This window comes from Malaclemys terrapin, chromosome 4, assembly GCF_027887155.1.
Source record: "Malaclemys terrapin pileata isolate rMalTer1 chromosome 4, rMalTer1.hap1, whole genome shotgun sequence".
Lineage (NCBI taxonomy): Eukaryota > Metazoa > Chordata > Testudines > Emydidae > Malaclemys > Malaclemys terrapin.
The window spans coordinates 22,004,851-22,031,895 of record NC_071508.1 but is presented as its reverse complement, the minus strand read 5'-3'; the positions used below and the strand labels follow the sequence as shown (position 1 = coordinate 22,031,895).

Genomic DNA, 27,045 nt, shown 5'->3' with positions numbered 1-27,045 from the left:
GCCCGGTTTCCTGCCACTAGCTGGCTAACACCCAATGCTGCAGAGGAGGACGCACACACATACACACACCAAAACCCATGATGTGCCAAGCTAATTGTCCAATTATAACAAAGCCCACTTGAGGCAACAGCAGGATTTGAACCCAAGAGCTTCAGAGCTAAAAGCATGAGCGTCTACTGCTTGTGCCAAAAGATTAAAACCTAAGACAGCCTTCAGATATGTTACATTTCACAGCTTACACGCAAAGATGTTGGATAGAAACATCAAATATTCTGCTGGGAGGTTACAACATAACTCCGTTTTTATTCTTAGAATCCAGAAAGATAACACTGCGACGTTCCCCTGGTGTTATCTGGACCGGTGATCTGCTAGGTCACTCCAATCCTCAACTCTGGGAGCCAGCCTTACCCTGCTCTGCTGTGAGAACCCCCACTCCCGGGCTGTTCACGCACAGCCTCTGGCATGTCAGCTGCTCCAAGCTACGTGAGTGAGCACTTTTGGACAGCCGCTGCTTGAATTGTGTAACTGAATGACACTAGCCAACATCTTCAGTCCCAGACACAACCCTAGGAATCTCCATCTTGCAGTGTCCAGTTATGCCCGCTGGACGCTGCAAGCTTATATGAGTTCATCAATTTAACAAAGAAATTGATATGTACCGGGCTTATTATCCTGTGCTAGCATCAGCTAAAGTAGAAGCAGAGAGAGCGTGGACTAAAGAGTTCTAGGCAGAGCGTTCAGATCTGGTGCACAGAGCAAGGCTCCCATGGCCACATTTAGGCACCTGAATCCAAGCGACCCACACACCCCACCAACCTCCTTGGGAGCTGCAGAGGCTCAGCCCCTCTGGATATCCCCTCTGGGATTTAGGAGCCAAGTGTGAACGTCCTGGCCCGAGAATTGTAGCAATCAGCCGCTTGTGCAAGTGTGACGTCAGGGAGACAGGCCAGAAGTCGCTTCAGTGCTAGGCAATTTCCTATGTGCAATGTGCACCTGAAACATACAAAGTGGATCTGGGGAGTTTCATAGTCTTTTCCTGTGGCATCAGCAGAGACCATTCCTCCTTCCTCTTTATCACCCATCCAGTTTCGGGAGGGCAGGAGGTTTCCCTCCCAGAGAGGGGGCCAGAGCTACCCTAAGCAGGCCGGATGTGAGCTGGGACCAGCCCCAGCCCCAGATTTCAGTAGCCTTGCAAAATCTCCCCAAGAGACCAGCTGTGGGGCAGGAGGCTGCCAGCTGGGGAAGGGGAAGATTAGCAAAGAGAACAGAAAGCGGCAGAGGTGTCCGGAATCTACCCGAAGAGGGTGGCAGCTGGTGGTTAGAGTAAATGACTTTGTATAAGTTCCCTTTTTACGCTGCCCACATCTGACTAGTACGGGCCAACTCCTCTTCCCCCCCGGCATCAGTGGGAGTTTGGTCATTGACTTCAATGGGATCAGGAATCTTACCCCCATCTCCAGCACCTTCTGTTTAGCCCGTGTCCATATGCAAGAGTCCACCACCAGTTTAGCTGCACTGGTGCAAATCCCCAGTGTAGACAGGCTCTGAGTCACAGTTTGCACTGGTGCAGCTTCCCCTGGTTTCAAGCAGGGGCAGAGCTCTGCTGGCATGAATAGCACCTTTGCCTGACTGCATTCGGGCAGGAACCCCGGCAAGCCCCCAAGGCCTTTGTTTGGAATTAACTGCTGCTCTGGGTGTTATCTGGATAAAAGACATTTCATACTCTTGCTGGAAGCTTGTAACATAACACTGCTTTATTTCTTAGAATCCAGAACAGTGGTTCTCAACTAGGGGTACGCATGCTCCTGGGGGTATGTAGAAGTCTTCAAGGGAGAACATTGACTCATCTAGATATTTGCCCAGTTTTACAACAAGCTACAGAAAAAGCACTAGCGAAGGCAGTACAAACTAAAAATTCGTATATACATAAATTTATACTGCTCTATATGCTATACTCTGAAATGCAAGTACAATATTTATATTCCAAAGATTTATTTTATAATTATATGGTAAAAATAAGAAAGTCAGCAATTCAGTAATAGTGGCTGGGACACACTCGTATTTTTATGTCTGATTTTGTAAGCAAGTAGTTTTTAAGTGAGTTGAAACTTGGGGGTACTCAAAACAAATCAGACTCATGAAAGGGGTACAGTAGTCTGGAAAGGTTGAGAGCCACTGATCCAGAACACACGAGAACCCCAAACAGAGAGAAACAAAGCAGGCTGCTCCCTAAACAGCAAGGCACAACTCACCCCGCCTGGCTGGCTGCGAACTGACTCAGATGTCTGACTCTGATCCCAGGCTCTTTGCCACTGAGCCCCGGCCCGAGCCTACAAGCTAAGGGAACACCCCTCCCCGCTCTTAAAATGATAGCTTGCAATTCCAACACAGTCCGCAATACACTACACTAGGTAGTGCTGCAAACCCCAGCCTGTTGTGTGTTCTCTTCTACCTCGGACACCAAATCACTGCCAGGTAAGTTCCAATTCCAGGATCTTTATCTCAGGCGAGACAAGAAGCACAAAGCACATAGCACTGTTTCCGGCTCTCCTGCTAAGCTTCCAGCCAGGGAATGCCTGTATTTGACTTGCAAATTACACAGACTGGAATAGAACTGACAAGGGACAGGATACAAATTAGGGGACTCCTCCAAGGAAGGGATTGCCTCAAGTCCCTTCCGCTGTCCTCACTCCTCTCCATTGAGTTTAGGGAGTAAAAGGTCTCGTCTCTTTAAATTATTATTATTTAAACACTTATTTTGTGGTAATGCCTACAGCCTCCATTGTGCTAGATTCTGTACAAATAATAAGTGATAGTCCCTACTCCAAAGAACTTACAGTCTAAAATACAAGTGTCTCTGGGGCGAAACACAGTAATTGCTTAACAGCGCAATGCAACATAGCACAAAACTTGGGGGGGGGATGGAATTCAGGATCCAATGATGGTACCGTGTTTACAGGGGAGCTTTTAAGTCATTATGGAGGTTATCAACCCCCGACAGTAATGAGATGCTCACTATTCATTTTTTTGAGCCCAGGATCACATGCAATGTAATTAACTGCTGTTTGTAGAGCACTGGGAGCTCTTGAGGAAAGGCACTGAAGAAATACAACGTAGTTTTCCACGTCTTCCTTGCATCAGCAACAGTTTTGCAAGGCAATCAGCCTCCAGAGGCAAATGGGTAATTGATTAGCATGTACAACGAGGAGTCCTTGTGGCACCTTAGGATACGTCTATACTTACCTCCGGGTTCGGCGGTAAGCAATCGATCTTCTGGGATCGCTTTATCGTGACTTGTTTAGATGCGATAAATCGATCTGGGAAGTGCTCGCCGTCGACACCGGTACTCCTGCTCCGCAAGAGGAGTACACAGAGTCGATGGGGGAGCCTGCCTGCCGTGTGTGGACCCGCGGTAAGTACCTTGTAGTTCGAACTAAGATACTTCGACTTCAGCTACATTATTCACGTAAGTGGTTAGTGTGGACCAGCCCTTAGAGACTAACTCTGCAGCAGTACTTGGGTTGAGCAATGTGGCTGTGAGGTTGAGTCTCACCTGCCTCCAGAATGGAGACTAACCCATGGGAGAGCTATGAACGTTCACCGCTTCTTCCCTGGAGGGAGATCAGTTTCCTCTAAGGGCTGGTCCACACTAACCCCCCAGTTCAAACTAAGATACGCAACTTCAGCTACATGAATAATATAGCTGAAGTCGAAGTATCTTAGTTCGAACTACAAGGTACTTACCGCGGGTCCACACGCAGCAGGTAAGCTCCCCTGTCAACTCTGCGTACTCCTCTCGCGGAGCAGGAGTACCGGTGTTGATGGCGAGCACTTCTGGGATTGATTTATCGCGTTTAGACAAGACACGATAAATCGATCCCAGAAGATCGATTGCTTACCGCCGAACCCAGAGGTAAGTATATACGTACCCTAAGTCTCTGCACCAAGCCACTCCCAATGAAGAAACAAGTAGGTCAAGGGTGCTCCTGGCTATAAAGCCCCTACAGCATGTCAGATACCTGCCCAGGGTCCCCCTCAGCACAGAAGTGTCTGGTGAAAGGCCCACAGCAAGTTGCAGAGAGAAATTTCAAGATGCCAAAGCCCTCCACAGGGTATCCAAGGGATTGTGGCCAAAGATTGAGGAGACATACCAGGGAGGCACAATCATCCCTTAGCATTACCACTGTCTCAGTGTCATATACGCATTTGGGGCAGATCTTTGCCCTGGCTCTTCTCCCACATCCCCAATCAATCCGTTGCCAGAATGAGCACCATCTAGACCCCTATTCAGCTTAGGACTTGTTTCTCAACTGGAGTGGTGGGTGTCCCTGGCTTCTGAAATATCAGGGCCACAGAATCGGCGCTCTGCCCAAGGTGCTGTGCTCTGTGAGGTCAGAAAACATTTTACCAATGGGGAAACTGAGGCACGGATCAATTAAGATTGTGCGGGAAGCCTGTGGCAGAGCTAGGAATTGAACCCCGGTTCTCGCCAGTTTCCCAGCCCAGTGCCCCAGCGTTCCCCCCCCCCCATCCCCCGTGGGATGGCTTTTAAGCAATAGAACATTACCATAAGCTGGGACCTATCAGTGTGCTCAGCGCTGTACAGAGAAAGTCTTGCCCCAAGGAGCATGCCCTCTAGCCTCTATAGCATCAGGCAGCACATACTTGAGCAATTATATCCTCTCCCCAGGGGCACAGCGTCACGGGGCCAAAGGCAGAGTGAGCCGCTAGCCAACATGCTCAGTAATTGCCTTGAGACACGCTTCCTGCTGTGGTTTATCGCTGTTATGAAATGTAATTTACGGCACACCCAAAAATAGAACAAATTTGCCGCCGAGAGGTAACTGGGGGAATACCTGAATCACTCAGGACCATCTACAGCCCAATTCAAACCACATCAACCCAGGGGGGCGGGACCAATTTTTGTAACGGGGCTGCTGCTGATGGAAATCATGTATTTGGTGTTTGTTATTCCCAGTTCAAGCCAGGGGGTGCGGAAGCACCCCTAGTTCCAGTACCACTGCATCAACCATTCAAGAGCCACGCACTGGTGTTCTCCCTCCTTCTCTTCAGCTTGGAACAAACAGCACAGGGCATTTCCTAGGGATTAAGGGCTATTTGGGGCTAGCTAGTTCCCATCCGCGTCTTTGCCCATCCGCTCCGCTCAACCAGACAGTAATTGCCAGGAAATGAGCGGCTGTGAATGTTGAACAATACAATGGGACAATACAATACATAAGAAAGGCACAATGGAAAAAGTCAGTTGGACATTACGGCCTCTGGCTCAGATCCACAAAGGTCCCAGGTTTGGCTCCGCTGTGATCCACATTACACCCACCAAACCCAGTAGGCGCCTAAGGTTCGGGCATGGGCACTGCGGCCTCCCTTATGTGCCCGGTACCTAGCTCCCACCTAAGCCCCAGAGCGATTCACAAACCGGGAGAAGACAGGCGTTCGGCCAACCTACATGGCATGTGCGGCCTGATCCAGAAGGCGTGCTCAGAGGCTGCGTCCCAGATTGGGTCGTGTCCCATTCAAAATCCATCCGGGGACGACCCGGTGGGGCCACCCACCTTCTAAGTCTTGTCCCTGGTGGCTAGAGCATCAGCAGGGAAGTAGGAGACTCAGAGTTAATTCCCTCCCTCTCTGGTCCAGGCCAAATCATTGTTTCATTATTTATCCACAGTGGAAAAGCTTCAGCAAGCGAGACTAAGGATCACCACATCAGACCATTCCCTAGCTCAGGTAGGGTGACCAGATGTCCTGATTTTATAGGGACAGTCCCAATTTTTGGGTCTTTTTCTTATATAGGCTCCTATTACCCCCCACGCCGTCCTGATTTTTCACACTTCCTGTCTGGTCGCCCTAAGCTCAGGGCACACTGGGGAGACCCCTGTTCAAATCCTTTCTCCCCCAGCAGAGCTAGGTACCTGGAATAGGGTCTCCCTCTTGTCGGCATCTCCCACTGGCCAGCTTCAACACACACACACACCCCGCCCGCTGCCTAGTGTGCTGGTCCTTGTGGATCGCATTCTGAGGTGCCTCGCTCTCCCTAGTTCATACAGGGGCCCCGGTGCCTAGCTCCGCGTTGTGGATCGCAGTGTTCCTGTGATTTGCTAGGCGCCTAAAAGTAAGGTGCCATGACACTGAGCGTTGCAAGTGGATCTGGGCCTCTGTCCACACTGGAACTGGCTTTAAACTCTTCTCCAGCAGCTAACCCAATTTGGAGCACAGATTTGGCTGGGAAATACGAACGGGGCCAAATCGCATTCTCATACGACCTCGTGCTGATATAGCGAATTTCACTTGTCGATCTCAAGGAGCTTTCCCAAGGAGGCTCGGGGGCAGTATAAAGCATTTTAGAATCTTAGGGCCACCGTTTCAAATGATCTCAACACCCACCCCTGGGGCCACATTGTCCCAAGAGTTCAGCGCCCCAATAAGGGCCTAGATTTTTCAAAAGGGTGGTGAGTTCTTGTGAAAATCTGGCCCCCCACTGCAAAGGCAGCTGAGCTGCTGAACGTCTGGCCCTGAGCGTGTAAGGTTTGGGTCAGATTCTGGTCTCAGTAGCTCTGCTCAGTTACTCCAGATTCACACCAGCACTACTGAGATCAAAATCTGGCCCCTCCTAATACTTTCCAAACAGGTTTACAACATACTGTGGACAGGCCCGAACCATGTGGAGACGGAATTTTAAACGAGTTCGGTGAGCGTGCTGCGAAGCCCAGTGTAAACAGCGAACGGCACTGGATCGAAGTCACCAAGCCTCAAACTCCCCACCCCAGTGGAAAGCAAGCTGGGTTACGCAGGGCAATAGTCTCTTTCATTTGCTTCTGGTGACACTGCTTTGCTTCTCCCCTTCCGCCTCCCCCACAGCGTGAGTTGCCCTCTGACAGAGCTGTGATTCAAGGCCATGCTGGGTGTCTATCACCCTCCGGTTTTGCTGTGGTTATGACAATAAACACAGAGAACGGACCGATCTGGCAAGCCTCAAAGAGGGAATGACTTGGATTTTATGACCAGCCTTGACTCATTTCTCTTAGGCCTCATGGAAGAAGTTGTGAAAGGTTTTTCAGAGACACACACAGCATCCATTGTTTTCGATGGGCCTTGGATCAGGCCCTTGGACTTTCAGAGGCTCAGGCTGAAAGGCAGTGTGGACCCGGGGGTAGGGCACTGCAGCAGGACCCAAGAAAGCCATCTTCTAATCCCAGCTCTGCCAATTACCTTGCCCTGCCCTTCATCTATCTTGTCTATGTAGAGCAGGGCATGTCCCGTCCTGGGTGTTTGTACAACACCTAGCACCATGGGGCCCTGACCTTTGCTGGGGCCCTCAAAGTCAGTGTTTCTCAATGACCGGTCCGTGGACGAGTGCTGGTCCCAGAGATCTCCCTGACACAGTCTAGGAAGGCAGCAAGCCGGTCCCTGGGATCAAACAGGTTGGGAAACACTGACGTGTAATAATCCACACCTCTGGACACCAGCCCCGAGTCTTTAGCTGGGATCTGATGGAGAAAGCGTCGTGGTTTGTCAGACCGGCCCAGGAAGCAATAAATAACCGACGAGCGGCAGGAACGATAATTAGATGGTGGAAGAGGCCAGGAAAGCCCATACCGAGGACGTGGGCTCTGAGTGACCCAGGCAGAAAATGTGCATTCAAATCTATAGCTCTGCTGTGTAAAACTGGACAAAAAGACATCACTCTCCCTTCCCAGGGCAGTGCTCATGGGAGCGTTTCCCAGTCATTCCACATGAGGTTACTTAAAACCAGGGGGTATTTCTGACGACCCAGCGTTCTGCCGGGATGTGGGCACCCCTTCCCCCGACTCATATCTGCACATCAGCCGGAGGCGTAATTTCCAGCGCGGGCAGATGCACACTAACACACTGAGAACAGATGTGTAGCTACGGCGGTGTGAGAGCTGGCTGCCTGAATACAGTCCTGCCCGGGAACCCTAGGCACGGACTTGAATAGCTAGCCCATCCCACCACAGCTACACTTCTCCTTTTATGGTCTTAACCTGTTCAAAGATGGCTCACATACGTCTACCCAAGCGGGGAATACACCTCCAGCTCCAGTGTAGACATACACTATGTCTGTCTAATCTATTGAGTTTACAAGCAGTTCAGAGCAAAACCACTGTCACTCCTCTAGGATTGTACGGAAACCTTCTGTCTTGGTTGGAGTCCACAATAACACCACTCAGTTCAGCAGAGAACTCCCTGTAGTTCCTCTCCATTCAGCTTGGAAAAAAAGAAAGAATCGGTTTATTGCTGAGTCTTGGAGGAGAAAAGGGGAATGGATCCTCAGGGCTATCGGAGTCAGGAACAGAACCCAGGGGCTTCAAGGCACTGTCCCTCCATCTTTCTATCTCCATTTCACAGATGGGAAAAGTAAGAGGGATGGGCCTTGCCCAAATCCACAGAGCAGGTGCCAGTAATGGAACCCAGGAGTCCAGACTTGACAAGCCTGTGCATGAACCACTAGATGGCATTGTCTCCCACATGACACATTGACTCTCCCACTAAGTTATGAATTTGAAAGTTCTATGTGATAGGCGGGGCTGGTAGGGCCGCCTACTATCAAGGCTGCCCAACGCCTCCCATTATAAGACCCTGTTTTCAGTTGCATATCCATTTGCCAAACTTTAACCATTTGGACAGAAATTTTCTATGCCAGGTATCTGCTTCAGGCTGAATATTTTTGGAAAATCTCAATCAAACCAGTGCGGCCATATCCAAGAACAAGGCTAAAGACAAATACATTGTTTTGCCCACGTTAAAAAATTCTGGTGACCTTTTCTCCTTGATACTTTGGCACAGGGTCTTTCAATTTGGCAGAGGGGTGGCCTGTGTGCCAGGGATTGCCTCTTGCTGGCCATGTGAAAATCTGCCCAAATTTGGCCCAGTTATAAGCCTTTGAAAAATCCCAGTTCACACATGCTCAGTACAGACTTCTTAGATTTTAGCAGCTTAATTCCCCGAAGATTCTGCACGAACTGAGCATGTTCTAGCCTGGGACTGAACAGGACTTTCTCAGCAATTGCCATCTGGGCTTTTGTGAGCCAGGCCAGGCACTTAAACTGCAAGCAAGGAGCCTGTCTGTCCTGCAGCATGGACGAGGCGTGCCTGACACGGATGCATAGGGAACAAGAGCTGGATCTGGGAAAGTGGGGGGCAAAGGACAGACATAGATTGGGGCAAGAATCGGGGGGCAGGGGGAGGTCTGAGACTGGAGCTGGCCCCAGGACTGGAAGACAGGGAAAGTGGGACTAGCTGGCCAAGAAAATTTTTGAGTGCTTGACCTTGCACCCTTAATAAAGTTCTTTTAGCGTAACTTGTATGTGAATTATATATGATGTTACTGACCAGCACCTGGCTCTGGAACTAGAGGACACTGAGGATGGTCTAAGAAGTGGCTATAAAATAGGGTTACCATTCGTCCGGATTCCCCCGGACATGTCTGGCTTTTTTGAGTTAAAAATAGCGTCCGGGGGGAATTTGTAAATGTCCGGACTTCCCCCCCCATGCAGAGCGCATGCACTGACAGGGCAGCTGGCCACGGGGCTCTGGCAGCCAGAGCCCCTCCTCCGCTTCCCCCTCCTCTCCCCTGCAACTTGAGATCACTCCCCTCCTCTCTCTCCCTCCCTCCCCCTCCCTGCATTCACAGATTGCCGGCCATTCGCATCGGGCCTCCGGCAGTCTGGAGCTCCACCCCCTGTTCCCCCTCCCCTGCTGCCCAGCTTGCCGCTCCGCAGCACTCTGTTCTGAGCGGCACGGTAAGGGGGCCAGGGGATCGGAGAAGGGGTAGGGAGGTTCTGGAGGGGGCAGTCAAGAGACAGGGAGTAGGGTTGGATGGGTCGGGAGTTCGGGGGGGGGGGCTGTCTGGGAGTTGGGGATGTAAGGTTTTGAGCAGTCAGGGTACAGGTAGGGTCCTAGGGGGGCAGTTAGGGTGGGGGAGTGTCTCAGGAGGGGGCAGTCAGGGGACAAGGAGCAGAGGGGTTTAGATGGGTCGGGAGTTCTGGGAGGGGGGCTGTCAGGGGGTGGGGAGTGGTTGGATGGGGTGTGGGAGTCCCTGGTGTCTGTCTGGGGGTGGGGGTGTGGATAAGGGTTGGGGCAGTCAGGGGACAGGCAGGGGGTAGGGTCCTAGGGGGCCAGTTAGGATGGGGGGAAGGTCTCAGGAGGGGGCAATCAGGGGACAAGGACCAGGGAGGCTTAGGTAGGGGGTGGAGTCCTGGGGGGCAGTTAGTGGCAGGGGTCCCAGGAGGGGGCAGTCAGGGGACAAGGGGTAGGGGGGAGGGTTGGGAGGTCTGAGGGGGGCGAGAAGTGGGAGGGAGAGGAAGGAGCAGGGGTGGGGCTAGGGCAGGATGGGGGCAGGGCTAGGGCAGGGCTCCTCCCATCCTCTTCTTTGATTGTTGAAATATGGTAACCCTACTATAAAAGGGACCATGTAGGAGTTTCTACGTATTACAGAATTTTAGGGGAACTCAGCGTGCCTGAGCTTTGTGATATTTTCCTCATTTCCTCCCCCCCTGGTTCTTCTTCCTCTTCAGTATTTCCTCCTATAGGCACTAACTAGGCAGCCTGAAACTAGCTGCTTTCTTTCCTGCTCTGTGCAACTGGCCACCGTTCAGCATCAGGACAAGAAAAGTTAGCTCTTGTGATGCGGCTACAGCTGCCTGTTACCCTTGTGAAGTAGCTACTGCTACAGCGAGGGACGGGCTCCAACAAACTCCTTGTCCAAACTCCCCCTGATTTTTGGGGCAGGGTATGTCCAAAGCCTAATTCAGGAGCTATCTCGGTGGGCTGACCCAAAAACCTGGCTCTGGACACCCCAGATCTTTCCATCTGAATCCAGGCTCGGAGTCTCTAATGGCATCTCCCAATATACGCCCAGAACAGTGCAAACACCATCCTGCACCATCAGTGGGGCCTCTTACCTGGCTCTGGAGCGATTGCACTTCTAGGGGATGACAGGGGAGTTCAGTTTCCATGACCCATTTGATTCTAAGCCTCCCTGCTGAGACTGTCAGCAACAGGACTGGTGGCCTGGGGTGGATGTGGGTGCCCTGGGAACTTGACTGGGCTCACGTGGGTGTATGGACTGGAGAAAGGAAGCCAGAAGTTTCAGGAGGGATCTAGTTTGGGGTGACACCTGGTGCTCAGGCGTGCAAGCTGGTGGCTATTGGACAAACACAGTCCCTCTCTGCGGGTAACCCTGGCCTCTCTGCATGCTCAGTATAGATCTCTTTCCTACAGCTCTGCCTGCCTGCCGCAGCACTTACTGCTAATGAAACAGGCAGCCTCGAGTCAAAGCAGCCATGGCCCATTCCCAATCCAGTCCCAAGCGGCAACAACTCACAAAGTCTATATGCCCCCTGCCCCACTGTATGCACCCACCAGAACCTCAAGCTGCCCTGGGAGGACTGGAGAGCCCCAGAGAAAGCAACAGGCCACATGCGAGCTGCCTCCCATCCACCCCCACTCAGCAGCGGGGACACAAGTGATGCGGGCCTGGTGCAGGGAGACCTGCACTTCACCCTCGGTCGATTGTTCCCAATGGCATTTTAAGCACAAGACACTCTTTGTCACATGGATGTAAAAACGCGGGGGCCTGTCTATCTCATGAACCGCCTCCAGGCTGCTGGGAGCTGGAGATACCCTGTGGCTTGCAGCTCACATTAATATTTCATACCTGCATACTCTCAGCAGCTCCGGGCGGCTGCAGCAGCTTGAATGCCACAAAACCGGTGCTTTCTCGCACCTATTTCCATTCTCCCCACCCCCACCCCCGCGAGCTCCCAGAGGAATGCGATGTGCAGCAAAGGCCAGTCCCGTAGCCCCCTTTCCCAGAACCTGTCCCTCCATCCCTCGCTGTCAGACCCAGGCAGGAGCGGGCTCGGCCTTCTGACCCATTTCTCGGTTGGTGCCACGGCAGGCGCGCCCTCCCAGGGCTCGCTCTAGCTGGTGAAACAGTAGCAGGTGGAGACGCGCTTTATGGCAACAGGGGAATCGTTAACCTGGCCCACAGCAATCCCAGCGGGTCAGGGCCCTGAATCACCGGGTGCGCGTGATGCCGGGGACAGCCTGCCTGGACCCTGGTGACCCCACCCTAGCTACGTGACAGGAAGGGGGCGGCATTATCAGGGCAGCAGGGCAAAGTCCAGCCCTCAGCCTCTGGGGCTGGGCAAAGTGAAAGTGGCGAACACAACTCCTCACCTGGGATGGAGAGAGACAGGAGTCCCGAGCCCCAGCCCGCACCTGCACCCTCCGCTCATTAAAGCCAACAGGCCCCTGGAATGGAGCTCCAAGGGGAGGGGGGAAGGGAGGGGAGGAATAGCCCCCCCACCTCGGCACTGGGTGCATTTGTGGGAGAGGGGATAATGACTCTTCAATCCTGAGGAGAAGTGGAGGCCAGGGGCTCGTCCCTCCACAAGGAGAATATCCCTTTTCCTATGGGAGCAGGCACAGGCAGCACGTGAGAAGGGAGGCAAATGCCCCTTCAGCTGGCAGAAGGGGGGAGGCAAGTGGGGGGGAGAGACTGGCAAGAACCCCTCCCACACACACACAGCATGGAAAAGGAGTGGGGAGGGGGACACGGCCCGTGCAGGGGGAGAAGTGAAGGGTGATGCTGTGGATCGTGCTCCACCAAGGGAAGGTTTAGTTCCCTGAGGGAGGGAGGATCCACCTCACGGAGGCGGGCGCACAGAGTGTGGGGGGGACCTTGAGGCTATTCTCCCCCAAGCCCCACAGGAGAACAAGGCTGGCTCCTGGCACAGGGAAGGGAGCGCTGCCCTGTGGAAGCCGGGACCCCACAGGGTTACCCTCCAAAGACAGGCAGAGCCAAAGGGCTCCCCCAGATCATGTGGGTGTCAGGCCGTGGGCAGAGTCCAGACAGATAAACAGCTGCACAAGGCTTTCTGAAAGATTCATCAGCCCGGCCCTGATGTTCCTCCCCCACCCGCCCGTCCCCACGAGGAGGTGACGGCAGAGTGTGTCCGTGCCCTGACACACGCCCTGCGGCTCCTGGCCCCGGCCGGGTGGGGTGCTAGGGAGTCCGACAAACCAGCCAGTCATTCTCCAGAGCAGGGGAACCAGGCCGAGCTTGGGGGTTCAAGTGAGGTGACAGGAAAGGCTCCCCCTCGTCCCAGCCCAGTGTCTTTGGGAGCTCTTGGCCTCCCCGCATCTCACTCCTCCCTGCTGCGAGGAGCTGGGCCGAGTGCCCCTTAAAGGCCCTGGGCTGGCAGCCTCAGCCTCAAAAGCCACATCAGTCACTGCCTGGGCTGCTAGGCCATGTCCCCGGGGGGACGGCGAGGAGTCCCTGAGCCACCTTGCCGCATTCCTCCAGGCTCTAGCCACGCGGCGGGGTGTCTAGGGAAGTGCCGGACTTCGACTTCATTCCAGCGACAAACGCGGGGCCAGATCCGGATCCGGGAGGCATGGCGCGCTCCTGGCTCCTCCAAGCACAGTCAGCGCTAGGAGCACCGGTGGCCTTGACCGCTGCTGCATGGCAGACCCGCTAGCCTTTCGCACGGCCCCGCAAGGTGCAGGGCAGAATCAGGCCCAGGACTCCCCAGGGGCTGCAGGCACTCAGCACAGAGCTGCAGAGGTGGTGGAACGAGGGGTGCTGCCGCCCCCCCTCCCCTCAGCTTGACATGGTTTCCATCCTATACAGTTTAGTTCAAGGGCTCTCAGCCCCTCCCCTCCCCCATCGTACAAATGGTTTCGGAGAACCCTGCTCCAGCTCTTCTCAGTATCACTTGGCCGGTAGCCACACCGCCCCCCACCCCGACCCTGCAGCCACCCAGAGGCACCCACGAGGCTCCTGCAGTGCCAGGAGCTGCCAGGATCTCTCCCCACTGCAGGTGGCCAGGGGGGGACGCCGGCAGGGGCAGGCCCCACCTTAAAGCCCAAACCACAAAGTCGACTTACATGCAGAGGCGGCTGGAGAGCTGGAAGCCCCGGTCTGCCACTGGCCTGCTTGTGGGGCAGAGGAGGCGCATGGGCTGGCTTGAGATCCCCAAGGGTCAGCCCTGAGCTCGCTTCCTGCCTGCCGAGGCTGGGCAGAGCAGGGCTGCGTAGCAGAAGGCTGACTGTGAATGTGCAGAAGTCCCGATGAGAAAGCAGGAAATTGAAATTAAAACCGCTCTCGGTTTCCTGCTCGATGCGGCAGCGAGCGGCTCCTGCTGAGAGCCCCCAGGGCTAGGGGAGGGAGAAGCTGCTCAAAGACCGGCCCCCAGGGAGATGGGGAGGAGCTGAGACAGCGAAGCCACTGCCAGGAGCATCCTTGCGGCGCAGGATGGAAAAACTGCTGGATTAGCCCAGCCTGCCTCCGAGGGGCTGTCACTCCCCGCCCAGAGCTGGGCATCGAACCCAGGCGTCCTGAATCCCTGTCCCCTTCTGGACTATGAGACCTCACTCCCTGCCCAGAGCTGGGGGTGAAACCCAGGGTGTGGGGCTAGAGCTGGCTGGAAAAAGTTCTTTAAGAGTTGCCAACGTTTTTCAAAAGCGAGTCTGCTTTGCAGCGTTCCGAATGGACCAACTCCCATTTTAAAAAAACAACAGGATTGTTACTGAACCTATTCTTGGCTTGCAGAAAACTCAGCTTTCAACACACACACAAATTTGAGAACTATTTCTCTAATGGTTTGGTCGCAAAATGTTGTAAACAATGTCACAATCCTTCCCCCCACAAAGACAACAGCTTTTTGCAATTTTTTTTTTTTTTTGTCTTTTTTGAGGCAATTGTTTGGGGTGGGGGAGAAAAATGTTGTGTTAGAAAATATCTGGCTACTTCCAGTCCCAGCTGGGCACTCAGACTGCTCTATTAGCCACCGCTTCCTCCCTGAGCTGGGCATAGAACCCAGGAGTCCTGACTCCCAGGCCCCTGCTCTAGGCCTCTGCCCTTTAAGTTAGCCCCTGTCAATGTTAATCAGCCTGTACTTTGTACAAGGCTCCAAGGATACCCCCACCTCACGTGTTCACTGTGGGGGTGTTGATACCATACTCCATCGGCCCTGGGAGTGGTGAGGGTCCCAGAGTGAAGAGATCAGGGTTCCCTGGAGGAACAGGGTGCAGGGCCGGCTCCAGCATTTCTGCCCCCCCAAGCAAAAAAAAAAAAAAAAAATCCGCGACTGGCGGCAGCAGTTCAGCGGCAGGTCCTTCGCTCCTAGAGGGAGTGAGGGACCTGCCGCCCCCAAATTGCCGCAGGTGCCGCCCCTCTCCCTTGGCCGCCCCAAGCACCTGCTTGTTAAGCTGGTGCCTGGAGCCGGCCCTGTCAGGGTGCCCCGCCTGTAGGAGGCAACTGAGACCATGCAAAGCCCAGTGCCCAGGATGCTGCTGCTTGGGGCTGATCCTTTATCTGCCCCTCCCTTCTAGTCTCAGGGCTTCAGGTAGGCGTGCAGGATCCATGTGTAGAGTGGGGATGCTGAGAGTCATTGAACCAAACTGTCAACCCTGTCTGTGATGGACACCATGTCAAGCCAAGGAGTTACAACCCCTCTGGCTTCAGGGAGAGTCTGCTGCAGGCACCATTGCCCCCATTCACACACAAGGGCAGACACCCCCTTGCACTGGGGAGCTGCTCCCCGGCCTATACCATGGGGTTTTATCCATCTGAGACCTCATAGAGGCCCCTTTGTTGTGGTGCTCTCAAGCCCTCTCCCCCTGCTGTGGGGCCGGGACTGGCCCTGTTGAACTCAATGGGAGGCTGGGAGCAGCCTGGCTGAGGCCCATAGGCACCCCCTCTATTGCATGTTGCGGGATCAGGCAGTAGCTAAGAAGAGGGCAGCCATATGCCACATGTAATAAGGCACCCACCAGCCAGGCAGACCACAGAAAGGGGGTGATTCTGGGCAGGGTGCAGGGCACCATCCACTGTGGTACCCTACATGCCTCCTCGCGGGTGAGGCCAAGGGTATACCAGCAAGCACAGCTTTGGCACATGGTATTTCCTAGGGGCAGAGACCCGCTAGCATCCCCCAGCTACCTTCTCCCAGCCCCATCCTTCATCTCTCTTACTCTGGCCTCCCTGCTCTGCCTACCCCGATTCCTGACCTCTCCCCTGCCATACACCCCCTTTTCACATCCCTCCTTAAAGCCTGCCTTCCTTTATTATTAGTTATATTACAGTAGCACCAGAGAGCTCCAACCGGGATCAGACAGCCCTTCCCCAAAGAGCTTCTGTTCCAAATGGATAATGGGGTCAAAAGCTGGGAGGGGAAACAGAGGCACAGCAAGGGGCAGGCGCGTGCCCAACGGCTCACAAAACACAGCCGTACTGACTCCCAGCCCGGTGTTCTGTCCACTGAGTGGCACTGTCTGCCCCACACTTCCACAGCCCTCCCCGCTCCTGGCTGATGTTCATTTGATGAGTTTAGGCTAGTGGTTCTCAACCACCGCTACATGTACTCCCGGGGTGCGCAGAGGTCTCCCGGGGGGGACATCAACTCATCTCGATAGTTGCCTCGTTTTACAACAGGCTACATGAAAAGCACTAGTGAAGTCAGCACAAACAACAATATCATACAGACAATGATTTGTTTATACTGCTCTGTATACTACACACTGAAATGTAAGTACAATATTTATAGTCTAATTGATATATTTTATAATTATATGGTAAACATGAGGAAGTCAGCCATTTCTCAGTACTAGTGGCTGTGACACTTGTATTTTTATGTCCAGTTTTGTAAGCAAGTTATTTTTAAGTGAGGTGAAACTTGGGGGTACACAAGACAAATCAGACTCCTGAAGGGGGTACAGTTGTCTGGAAAGGTTGAGAGCCACCGGCTTAGATGCTTTGACAGAAGGGAGCTGGACCATCTGGTTGTAAAACACAGATACATTTATGTCTGTCACACACACACACACACACCCAACTTAACCAGCATCACAAAGTCCTGGGGGAGCCCCACACACCGTGCTCATTAGGGCTTCATTACAGAAACGACACTGCAAAGCAGCAGGGGGGTTGCCTATTCCCCGGGCTCCTGCCTCCACCAGCGCCTCTGGGTTTTTATAGGTGCACAAACTTTAAGGCGGTTGTTTACAGACCCGGGGGAGCGGGCAGGAACTCTTCCTTTGTCTGCTTATTTGCATAGGTTACGGGGTGAGGGGAGGAGGTGTGTTATATTTGTGTAGGACTCGGCTGTGTGTGTTTCTGAATATCTGACCCCGCCCCTCCCCGGGGGAGAGCCCGCCACGTGCTTCCCAGAGATAAAGAATGCACGGCCGGGAAATAGATTTACAGCTTGTGGATAAATCTGTCCCCGACTAATCCTCTGCTGGGCTCCATTAGACCTTCCCCCCCCCCCCCCCAGCAGGGCAAACCTTCCTCGGCCCCGGAGCTGCCACCGGCCCGGCAGGGGGGAGGAGGGTAACCTCCTCCCGCAGGTGTGGGCAATCACCGGGGAGTGGAACCACAGAGGGGAGGCTGGCTGGCAAATCAGGTGATCTGAGAACTCCTCTTTATGACCATATCAAAGGCAGGGAGAGCAGAGTGGCTGTACTGAGCCAGCCACTAGCTCTGGGGCTGAGACAAGCAAAGCCTGCTGGGCATCTCATTAATTTCCTGGCTGGGGTTTCCCTTAACTCCACAAGCAGCTAGAGGAAAATGCCCCCTTTAATGCCCAACCCACTGATTACTCAATTGTAAGCGGCAGGAGAGGGAGAGCATCTGTCTCTGGGCGATGCACCCGGTACCTTCCTGGGTGCTGCCAAAATAACATTGGTTCTTCCAGCAGCTCAGCCCTGGGGTCAAACATGGTAGTGGGGAGCTCTTCGACAGATGGAGAGGGGAGAGCATACCACTACGCAAGCAGCTGATGTGTACAAACCTTACACCTGCAGCTGCTTGGTTACAAGTATGGGACCCTTCTGCAAATCCACCTGAACATCTTAATAGCAACCAAACAAGAACTCCAAAGAGAACTAAAGGCAGCACGTGTTTGTTCAGGAGTCCATATGTTAAAGCATCTCCCTTGCACCTGTCTCTCTTCTCCCTCTACTCCCCCCCCCCCCATAGAGAGGAAGTGAGAATCCCCCTCACCCAGAGTGTATAAGCAAAAGTGGAGGAGGCAGCAGTACCTACAGCTATGCACGAAGGGCAAGGAGAGGAGGACAGGAGTTGGTGGAGGCACCCACAGCCTCCCACCCCTCCACTATCACCCACACCCTTAGCCCATCCTAGTACAAGGGACCCTTGCACCAGACCAAGATTAGGCTGACAAGGGACAATCTGGTACTGCTGAGCCCAGCTGGCATGGGTACAAGTTAGGGCAATGGCCCCATAGCTCCTCAGGGCACCCACAGCTCCTTTCACATCACTAAGCCTCCTGCAGCCATGTTGGGGCTTGGAGGAGGGAGGTTTGTGTTTCCCCAAACATCTAAACCCCTTTTCCCCCTCCTGTTTTTATTATTATTTTGTTTTTAAAAGTAAGCCTGGGATAGCATGCTGTGTCTCTCGGGCTGAGTCCTCTTCCTCTTTCATGCTAGGAGTGGGGGGGTGGTGCTGGCTGCTGTTTCTGCAGCTCCAGAATCCGCATCAGAACCAGGCATGTGAGCCCCAGGAAAAGCAGCCCCAGGAAAAGCCAGTAGTGCTGGGGCAGAAAGACCCAAGGCCAGGGGATCTCTTTCCCAGATGCTGGGGACCTGCCAAGAATGAGATTAGGACATTTATCATCCTAAGGTGCAGAGCAGATGGATAGACTTCCCACATCTCCCACCCCACCCCCCGGAACACCAAGCAGCCAGCAAAAGGGTACAAAAGCAGGGGTTACTTCCAGCTGGTACTTAAATAGACCACACACCTGTCTTGCTACTCCTGTAGAAGTAACACCTAAGCTTACAGTATATGAAAAATATTAGGCCAAGTTCTTTTCGCCTGTTCTTCTGAACTGTACACAACCTGCTGTGAAGTCAGTTGTGCTGTTTCCCTTAGCAGTTGGTGTGGGTCTCACACAGCACCAAGAGAACACGATTTTAAGGAATATGACAAAGCAACTGTACAACGGCCCCATTGTCAAAAGGATGGAGGGGCTAGGATAGGACCCAACACTGCTTTTAATTCTGTTTTTGAAACTGACTAGATTTCAGGCTGTCATCCGCAACCCTTTAAAATCAATCAATCTCTCTCTCTCTCTCTCTAATGTTTGAAATGCAAAGGGTCTCCTGTGGTCAGAGATGCACATGCAGGAATTTCTCTGTATACAGTACATCATGGAGGAAGGGTTCGGCGCTATGTGGGTGACGGGTCTGAGATGGCATTAGCTCACGTCAGACTAAGCTGCTCCAGCTCCTCCGTCAGCCCGCCGCTGTCTGATGCCCCATCGGGTTCCTCTTTCATGGGCTTGCTGGTGCTTCCCCTTCTCCACAGCTCCGGCTCGCTCCTGGGGAGGAAACGCAGCAGGGATGTGTTACCACCAGTGTCCCTGCCCCTCCCCGAGCCTCAGAGGCCAGTGGTCCATCCAGTGCAGGATCCCCTCTCTGGCCTCCACTGACATCAGGTGCTTCAGAGGAAAACTGAAGCCCAGAGCACATTGAGGTGTGGGGCACAGCCCCATCAAGGCAAGAGCTCCCTCCTGACCCCAGGAGGGATCTGGTCTGACGGAGCACTTGACACACCCTTACCCTTCTGCGTAGCGGCCTCTGTCCCCCTCACACTCGATTCTGTCTGCCTGTGGCTGGCTTCGGTGCAAGTAGTTGGACGAGTCTGAGCGCAGGATGAAGTATCCATCGGTGGAGTCCTCCTGGAGGCAGCAGGTTTCCCTGGGGATCAGAGGGACCCAGTGACACCCTGGGTTGACCAGGCTCTACCCTTGTGTGAGAGTGGAGGGCTCTGGCCTCCCCACATGTCCCTACATCTATTGTTAATGATCACGTTACCTCTCTGTGCTAGGGCTGCTCTCCCACGCTGCCTTGGCTGCCTCCCCCTCGGGTGCTCGCCCACTTTCGGGGCTGGGAAACAGCTGCAGACAAAACCCAAGGGACAGCATGAGCGAAACAGAACAGGAGAGGATCCCCAAGCTGTGCATGCACGGGGTGTCTAGGAGGGGCAGGTGGGAGTGGCCAGGCAGGAACGCATGGCTGTGTGACATGCCGATACAGCCGGTGTCTGTGTGTACGCATGGGAGTGTCGGGGAGGAGCACGTGGGCTGCGTGACAGTACGTGGCAGTGAGCCCGTGAGCTTGTCCAGTCTGAGCATTCATGAACAGGCATGCAGTGGGCTGATGGTACAGGAACGTGATGTGACAGCGCCTGGAGGTACAATGTGAGCAGGCGCAATCCCATGCACGGCTTTGCCCCAGCCGGTGTGCAGCGGGATTCCTTACCGTGAGCTGTTTGGGAATGACTGCGATGCTGACTCTCCGACGTGCGGACGCCTGGGATGGAGGGAGGGGAAGCACAGTTAGTGCTGAGTCCCCTCTGTTCTGCTCTAGGCAGCCAAATGGACCATGGGTGCTAACTTCCCCATAGGGCACAGCTCCCACTCAAGGGTCCTGCCAGCCTTGTCCCTCAGCCACCCTCTCCTTAACTCCCCCCTGCTTGCCAGTGGGAGTGGTACTGCATTGTGTGTGGGGGGGGATGTCACCCGTACCATCCCCGATGCTGTGGGTGCAAGAGTCGGTCCAGGCCAACCCTCCTCGCTGTGGGGCCACTAATGGGCCTTGCATTTTCAGCTGCAAGGGCAAAGCTTGCGCTACCCCCAAGAGAAGATTAAAGGCCAGGCAGAGGCCCATGACCATCCCCCACACCTACAACCTCAGGAAAGGCTTTGTAACTGTCCCACTCTACCTCCCTACACTAACCCGTGGAGGCTGCCATCCAGCCTGGGCCTGGCCCAGTGCCTGTCACACACACCCCTCCCCCAACCTCAAGCTGCAGGGGGAAATCGCTGTTATGTTCAAACTGTTGCCAGAGAACCACCTCCTTCTAGCCAAGTCTCTGCCTCTCGCTCTGGATACTGGAGCTGCACAGCCCTGCCTGAGACGGGCCCATGGAGCGGTGGGCAGGGGGCTGGGCCAGAGGCTGGGGGACAGGTGCACTCATTACCTGCTGGAACGTTCGCATCAGGGGCAGTTTCAGTCTCTGCTCACTGTCATCTACGGAGACAAAGGGGTGGGGGTGGCTCCAGAGGTGGCCTGATAGCTTCTCACGCCTTGGGCAACTAGCTCCATCTTCCCACCCGCATACCAACCACCCAGGCCTGCCCAGTGCCCTGCTGCCCCACTCTCCTCCTGAGCTCTATAGACTTGCTGCGACCCCAGTGGCTTATGGGGGAATTTGCCCAGCAGAGAAGCTCAGTGTGGACGGAGCAGGGACAGACATCGTGCTGTTGTCCCAAAGGTCCGTTTGGTTGGATGGTTGCAGCCCCGGTAACTCACAAGGCAGAGAGCTGCTCAGCCAGGGAATCCCAGAGCCTCCCACACAAGGGCCTGGGGAGTGGAAGCGGATGCATTGCACCCCCTGCCTCTGGGCCACGAGGCCTCTAGCGCTGACCCCACACGCTGCTGCATTCCCAGCTGGGCTACCTGCCTGCCCGCTGCGGCCAGGACCGGGGACTCGCAGGCACTAAGAGCTGGAGTCACAGTTAGCCCTCCCGATAGGGCCCTTCTGTGATTTAAGCATCTGGCCCTGTGACTGCAGCCAACAGCTGTCACCAGCGGCACGTGGATGCCAGGGACCAGGTGGACTCCTGGTGCAAGTGGGAGCAAAATGACTAGCATGTGCCTCCCTGGGCTGAAATGGACTCAGACCACACAGGCTGTTGGGGACCAAATGACTTGCCCAAGGTCACGCAGTGAGTCAGTGGCAGCGCCAGGAACAGAACCCAGGAGTCCGGACGCCCAGCCTTGCGCTTTAACCATTAGGCCACGCTCCCTCCCAGCACCCATGCCCACGGCACCCCTGTTCTCAGCCAGCTGCCGGTTGCGGGAGTTCTGCTGGATCAGCCGCTTCATTTCCTCCAGCTCTGTGTGCTCCCGCAAGTGATGCCTCTTCAGGTTCTCCACGTGCTGCACCATCACCTCTGCTGCCCGGCTCATCCGCGCCTCCTGGGACAGAGAGGGGGGAGCAGGATCAGGCCACCAGCCAGGGCCAATGCTACAAAGCCTGAGCCACCCTCCCTGGGCAGCTGCCACCCCTTTTGGTTCTATTCAGGTTCTTAGACCATGCCCGTCACCACGGCATCGGAGCTCAAGCAGAGCCCTGATAAGAGCACTGACTTTAATGGGAGTAGACCCATTAGCCAACCAACAGAGCCCAAAGCAATGCTGTTCAAACAGCCCAAAGGCCTCCCAGGGGCTCCCTCCCCCTTGGCCCTCCCCACCCCCAGCTCCTTGAACACGAACATCCACCGCTGCATCGTCATCTTAAGGACTCCCAAGTGCTTCCCGTGGGCCAGCTGATGTTCAGATTAGCCCCTTTCTGCTTTCCCGACAGCCAGGGGCAGAGGAAGGCAGGATTCCATTGCCCTGGCCAGCTGGATTCAGGCACGAGGAGGATCTGGGACCCAGGAGCGAGCAGCAGGAAGACAAAGCGAGGTGGGAGCTGGGGCAGGAGCTAAGAGGATGCGAGGTAACAGGCCAGCTGGTACCTGGTTAGCATCTGCCCCTGTGCTGGCCAGCCTAGGAGAGGAGCTGTCACTAATGCCAGCAAGCCCAGGGGTGGATCTGCCGGCTAGCTGAGGAGGTTGGGGACCAGAGTCCATGGAGCCAGCCCAAGAGAGCAGGTTCTATAGAGCTCAGCATGGGTTGGCCTCATGGCGCTGAACCTCCCTGCTCCCGGGGGTCAATGCAGCATTGGTCCCCCGTACCATGCTCTCCATCGATGGGGCTTCCACTATTGGGCTGGGGGAGCTGCCTGGACACCCTCCCACCCTGGGCTCTTGGACTGCTGGACCCACCTGATGAACGGCCCCCAGCTTCTCTGCTGCGCTCGTCGCCCGCTCAACAGACCCCACCAGCACCGTCAGGCTTTGCTGCAACTGCCTGACCAGCTCCTTGCGCTTGGGGTCGACGCAGGACAGGCCCAGCCTCTGTGGGGGGGAAACCAGCAGCAGCTCTGCATGATCTGCACAGGAACCAGGCCCCTCCCTCGCTGGACTAGAATAGCAGCAGACTGCAAAGAATTCAGCCCAGGAGATGCCCCAGCCGGGCTAGGACACCACGTCCAGCCAGTTCTGCACCAACAGCCCAGCCGTTCAACTGGTGCTGGTGGATGCGGCCAGAGGAGAGCCTCATGTCCCCTATCCATGGAGCAGGACAGCCCAGGCAGCAGCAGGACCAGCTCCCACCACTGAGCCAGATCACTGCTGAGGCCAGCAGGAGTCACCACAACTGCAATGGAAGCTCAACGATTCACAGCAGCTGAGAACCTGGCCACCTGCCCCGGCGGGACGTCCTCAGGTGGAAGCGTTCAAGCCTCTCTGCTGAAGATGCCAGCGCTGAAGGAAGGTGCTAGGATGTGGACAGCTCGCCAGTAGGAACTGAGCTGGGATCCACAGGCTAAATCGCACACCGGCTGCTTTGGGCCACTGCCCCAGCGGGGCGGGATTCGAACCAATAGCCTCAAAGCAAAAGGCTTGGGATCCCATTGCCAGTGGCATGACCAGCCAACTCCCCAGGCCGGAGATGACTCCCTCTACCCTGGAACGCACCAGCGGCCACATCCGAAGCCGGGCGATCCGGAGTGCAGGGCGTGACAGTGACGGCCATGCAGGAGTCAGCACCTTTCCCAGCGAAAGGAACACCCCCCCAAGGGGAGCCTTAAACCTGCCAAGAGAGTCTGCGTCATCAGCACCTGTGGGGCAACAACGATTGACCTCGCCTGCTCCCCTCTTGGGAGACTTGTCAACAGGGCTGGGATCAGATCGAAATCGAGCACCGGGCTGTCCATGGGGCACACACAGCCAGGATCACCCTCCCCAGCAAGGCACCCCGAACCCGGCCCCACTGACCTGCAGCGCTGCCTGGCACTCCTCCAGCTCCTGCTGAATGTTCTCCTCTGCCACGTTCCGCGCCCGCTCCTCCACCTGCACCCGCCGCCGCAGGGTGAACATGTCGCAACGGAAGGCCAGGGCTAAGTGCGCGAATGCTGCCTACAGAGGGGAGAACAGGGCAGGGGTCAGAGGTCATCTCTGATCCACATCAACAAAGGACAGGGACTCTGTATGTGACTATGAGCAGGGCACTAAGGGCAGAGCTGGGCAGGTGTTTCTGGGCACAGGGAAAGGAATAGGTTTGGGTTGATTCCTTTGGTAGAGCCAGGGGAAGCCACTTCTCCCATTTTACCCCAGCCCGTTTCTGGGTGCATCCCTCAATCCCACCGACCCCTCCTGGACAGCTCCAGCACCGCCCCACCCCTCAGCGCTCGCCCTCCTGCTCTGCTCCAGCAGGCAACGGGAAGTGCTGGGAGCTGTTTGCGCAGCCCGCTCTGTTCTACGTGTGCCCAACTGTAGTCTCACACCAGTGGGTTTACACTGGGGTAAAGGGAGAGGGGAATGGGGCCCTTTAACCAGCACATCAGTGCAGCTAGGACTGCTCACACAGCTGGGATCCTGGACCGTGTGTGCATTGCTTTTGCAAGGCTCAGAGCACTTGATAGCATTACCATGTACTGTATATGTGCACGGAAGGATCACTTCATTTAGGACTAAAATGCAGCCAGCTCTGGGCTGGAACACAGCAGTAGTTTAAATGCATGCGTCAAGGCCACTGTTTGGAGGAGGGGAAGTGAAGCATTTCTGTATGTGGTTGAAACGGCTAGGGGAATTCAGATAAGAACGAAAGGCGGAAGAATGAGCTTGTGGTTTTGGGCCAGGACACTGAGTCAGGAACTCTAGGTTCTGTTCCTGGCTCTGGGACCCTGGGCAGGTTGCTTCGCCTCTTGTGCCTCACTTTCCCTGTCTGTAAAATATAGACCATCCAATCCTTGGTGTCTCTACTGAGATTGTGAATTGGTGAGCCTGCAAAACAAGGGGGTTCCTGGGGCAGGGCAACTTCAACAGCCTTCAAATGGCCGTAATAACCAATTCTGGTCACTGCTGGATTTGACCTGTCACCTAGAGGGGAGCATTGCTAAACTTCAGCACCACTCTGGCCAGTGGCCTCCTATACCAGACTGATGCCCCGAATCCTGGCGCTGACCCAAGGGGACTGTTCCAGGCTGTAACCCTATTTCACACTGCATGTAGGGACCCTGGTTTAACCCATTCACTGTCGCCATTGGCCTCATGAGAATGCACCACACAGTCTGGGTTGGAGGGGGAGATGCATGAGGCAGCCTGGGTAATGAAAGCCCATACACGCAGCTAGAGGGGACAGTCCTCGGGTGCATCGGTCTCTCATTGCCACAGCTGATCGGCCAAAGGGCAGAGCTTACCTCCACGTCCTGCTCCGTTAAAGCCACTCTGCAAAGGAAGAGCACACGTGGCCGTCAGTGACGCGGGTGACTCAGCGACGCCTAACACCCAGTCAGCGCCCATGGCCTGGCAGTGCCCAGCAGGTAGAGGGCAGTTCCCAGAAGCGCCCTTTTCCTCTGGGGCACGGTTTGCCAATGAGCCCTGTGCACCCCATATCCCCAGAGTCCAGCGCAGCCCAGGAGTGAGTAGAACCAGGTGCACTCAGGGGAGCTGGGCGTGGTTCAGGATACACAGGTCAGGGGCTGGCTTGACAGAAGTCCTGCATTTATACACACAGCAGGCGCCAATCAGGAAAGCTTCCCCAGGCCCACCAGTGGGGGCCAGACTTGCCCTGGAGGGACCCCCTTCTAGGGCTGAGGGCGGAGTCTTTCCTTGGCCTCTCTGCTGAGTGTCGGGGCAGGAGCAGAGCTGGCTGGGACATTTGCACCTCGGTGTGTCCTCGGCAAGGTTTTTGGGGGCTGGGAAAGAGGAACAGAGTGGTTGACATTATAGCTGGGCGCTTAGGACCCCAGCCTGTGAGGTCACGTTCACATGCCAGCTCTGCCTGATTTGGAGTCATCTGGGAAGCACTCAATCAGGCCCAGCAGCAGGGGTAAAAGTAACTTAAAAGACTTACCGGTACTCCAGAGTCCTGCGGAGGGGGCAGGGCCTCAACTGGAAGAGGCATGGCCTCTACCGGAAGAGGTGGGGCCTTTAAAACCCCGGGGCTTTTAAATCAGGATTTAAAGGGTTCGGGGATCCGGCTGAAGCTAGGAGCCCCAGGCCCATTAAATCACCCCCAGAGCTACCAGTTGCAGAGGCAGCTGGGAGCCCTGGGGCTTGGGCAGGGGTGAAAGTTATTTACATTTCTTACCCATATGGTCCAATCGCAAGCAATAGGGTTACCATATTTCAACAATCAAAAAAGAGGAGGGGAGGAGCCCCGCCCTAGCCCCGCCCCTGTCCTGCCCTAGCCCCGCCCCTGCCCCTTCCACTCCCTCCCACTTCCTGCCCCCTCAGAACCCCCAACCCCCCCCCACACACACCTTGTCCCCTGACTGCCCCCTCCTGGGACCCCTGCCCCTAACTGCCCCCCAGGACTCCACCCCCTACCTAAGCCTCCCTGCTCCTTGTCCCCTGACTGCCCCCTCCTGAGACCTTCCCCACATCCTAACTGGCCCCCTAGGACTCTACCCCCTACCTGTCCCCTGACTGCCCCAACCCTTATCCACACCCCCACCCCCAGACAGACCCCTGGGACTACCACGCCCCATCCAACCACTCCCCACCCCCTGACAGCCCCCCCCAAAACTCCCAACCCATCTAAACCCCTCTGCTCCCTGTCCCGACTGCTCCGATCCATCTCCCCACTCCTGCCCCCTGACAGCCCCCCCCAGAACTCCCAAACACCCCCCCCACTCCTTGTCCCTTGACTGCCCCCTCCTGAGACCCCCTCCACCTGTACTCTGCCCAAAACCTTACACCCCCCACCCCCAGACAGCCCCCCCCGAACTCCTGACCCATCCAACCCTCCCCATGCTCCCTGTCTCTTGACTACCCCCCCCCCAGAACCTCCCTGCCGCTTCTCTGACCCCCGGCCCCCTTACTGTGCTGCAGAGCAGCGCGCTCGGCAGTGGGGGAGGGG

The 27,045-nt window shown here is 55.4% G+C and overlaps 2 protein-coding genes across 6 annotated transcripts in view; both read right to left on the bottom strand.

Moving 5' to 3' along the window:
* MICAL1 (microtubule associated monooxygenase, calponin and LIM domain containing 1) overlaps positions 1 to 14,165 on the bottom strand; it is a 42,424-nt gene extending 28,259 nt beyond the window's left edge. The window contains exon 1 of the mRNA XM_054028401.1: positions 13,933 to 14,165. The gene's annotated coding sequence lies outside the window, so the exon portion shown is untranslated. The remainder of the gene's footprint in view (positions 1 to 13,932) is intronic.
* A 2,375-nt stretch (positions 14,166 to 16,540) lies between these two features.
* Positions 16,541 to 27,045, bottom strand: part of LOC128836639 (inositol 1,4,5-triphosphate receptor associated 2-like) — a 32,749-nt gene continuing 22,244 nt past the window's right edge. For all 5 annotated transcript variants that reach the window (XM_054027099.1, XM_054027098.1, XM_054027097.1 and 2 more), the window contains 10 exons: positions 25,382 to 25,409; positions 23,958 to 24,098; positions 22,905 to 23,036; positions 21,906 to 22,053; positions 21,053 to 21,102; positions 20,332 to 20,382; positions 19,885 to 19,967; positions 19,630 to 19,767; positions 19,275 to 19,388; positions 16,541 to 18,651 (listed from right to left, as the gene is read on the bottom strand). In XM_054027099.1, the coding sequence (XP_053883074.1) occupies positions 18,492 to 18,651; positions 19,275 to 19,388; positions 19,630 to 19,767; positions 19,885 to 19,967; positions 20,332 to 20,382; positions 21,053 to 21,102; positions 21,906 to 22,053; positions 22,905 to 23,036; positions 23,958 to 24,098; positions 25,382 to 25,409 (1,045 nt within the window). In that variant the 3' untranslated portion in view covers positions 16,541 to 18,491. The remainder of the gene's footprint in view (positions 18,652 to 19,274; positions 19,389 to 19,629; positions 19,768 to 19,884; positions 19,968 to 20,331; positions 20,383 to 21,052; positions 21,103 to 21,905; positions 22,054 to 22,904; positions 23,037 to 23,957; positions 24,099 to 25,381; positions 25,410 to 27,045) is intronic.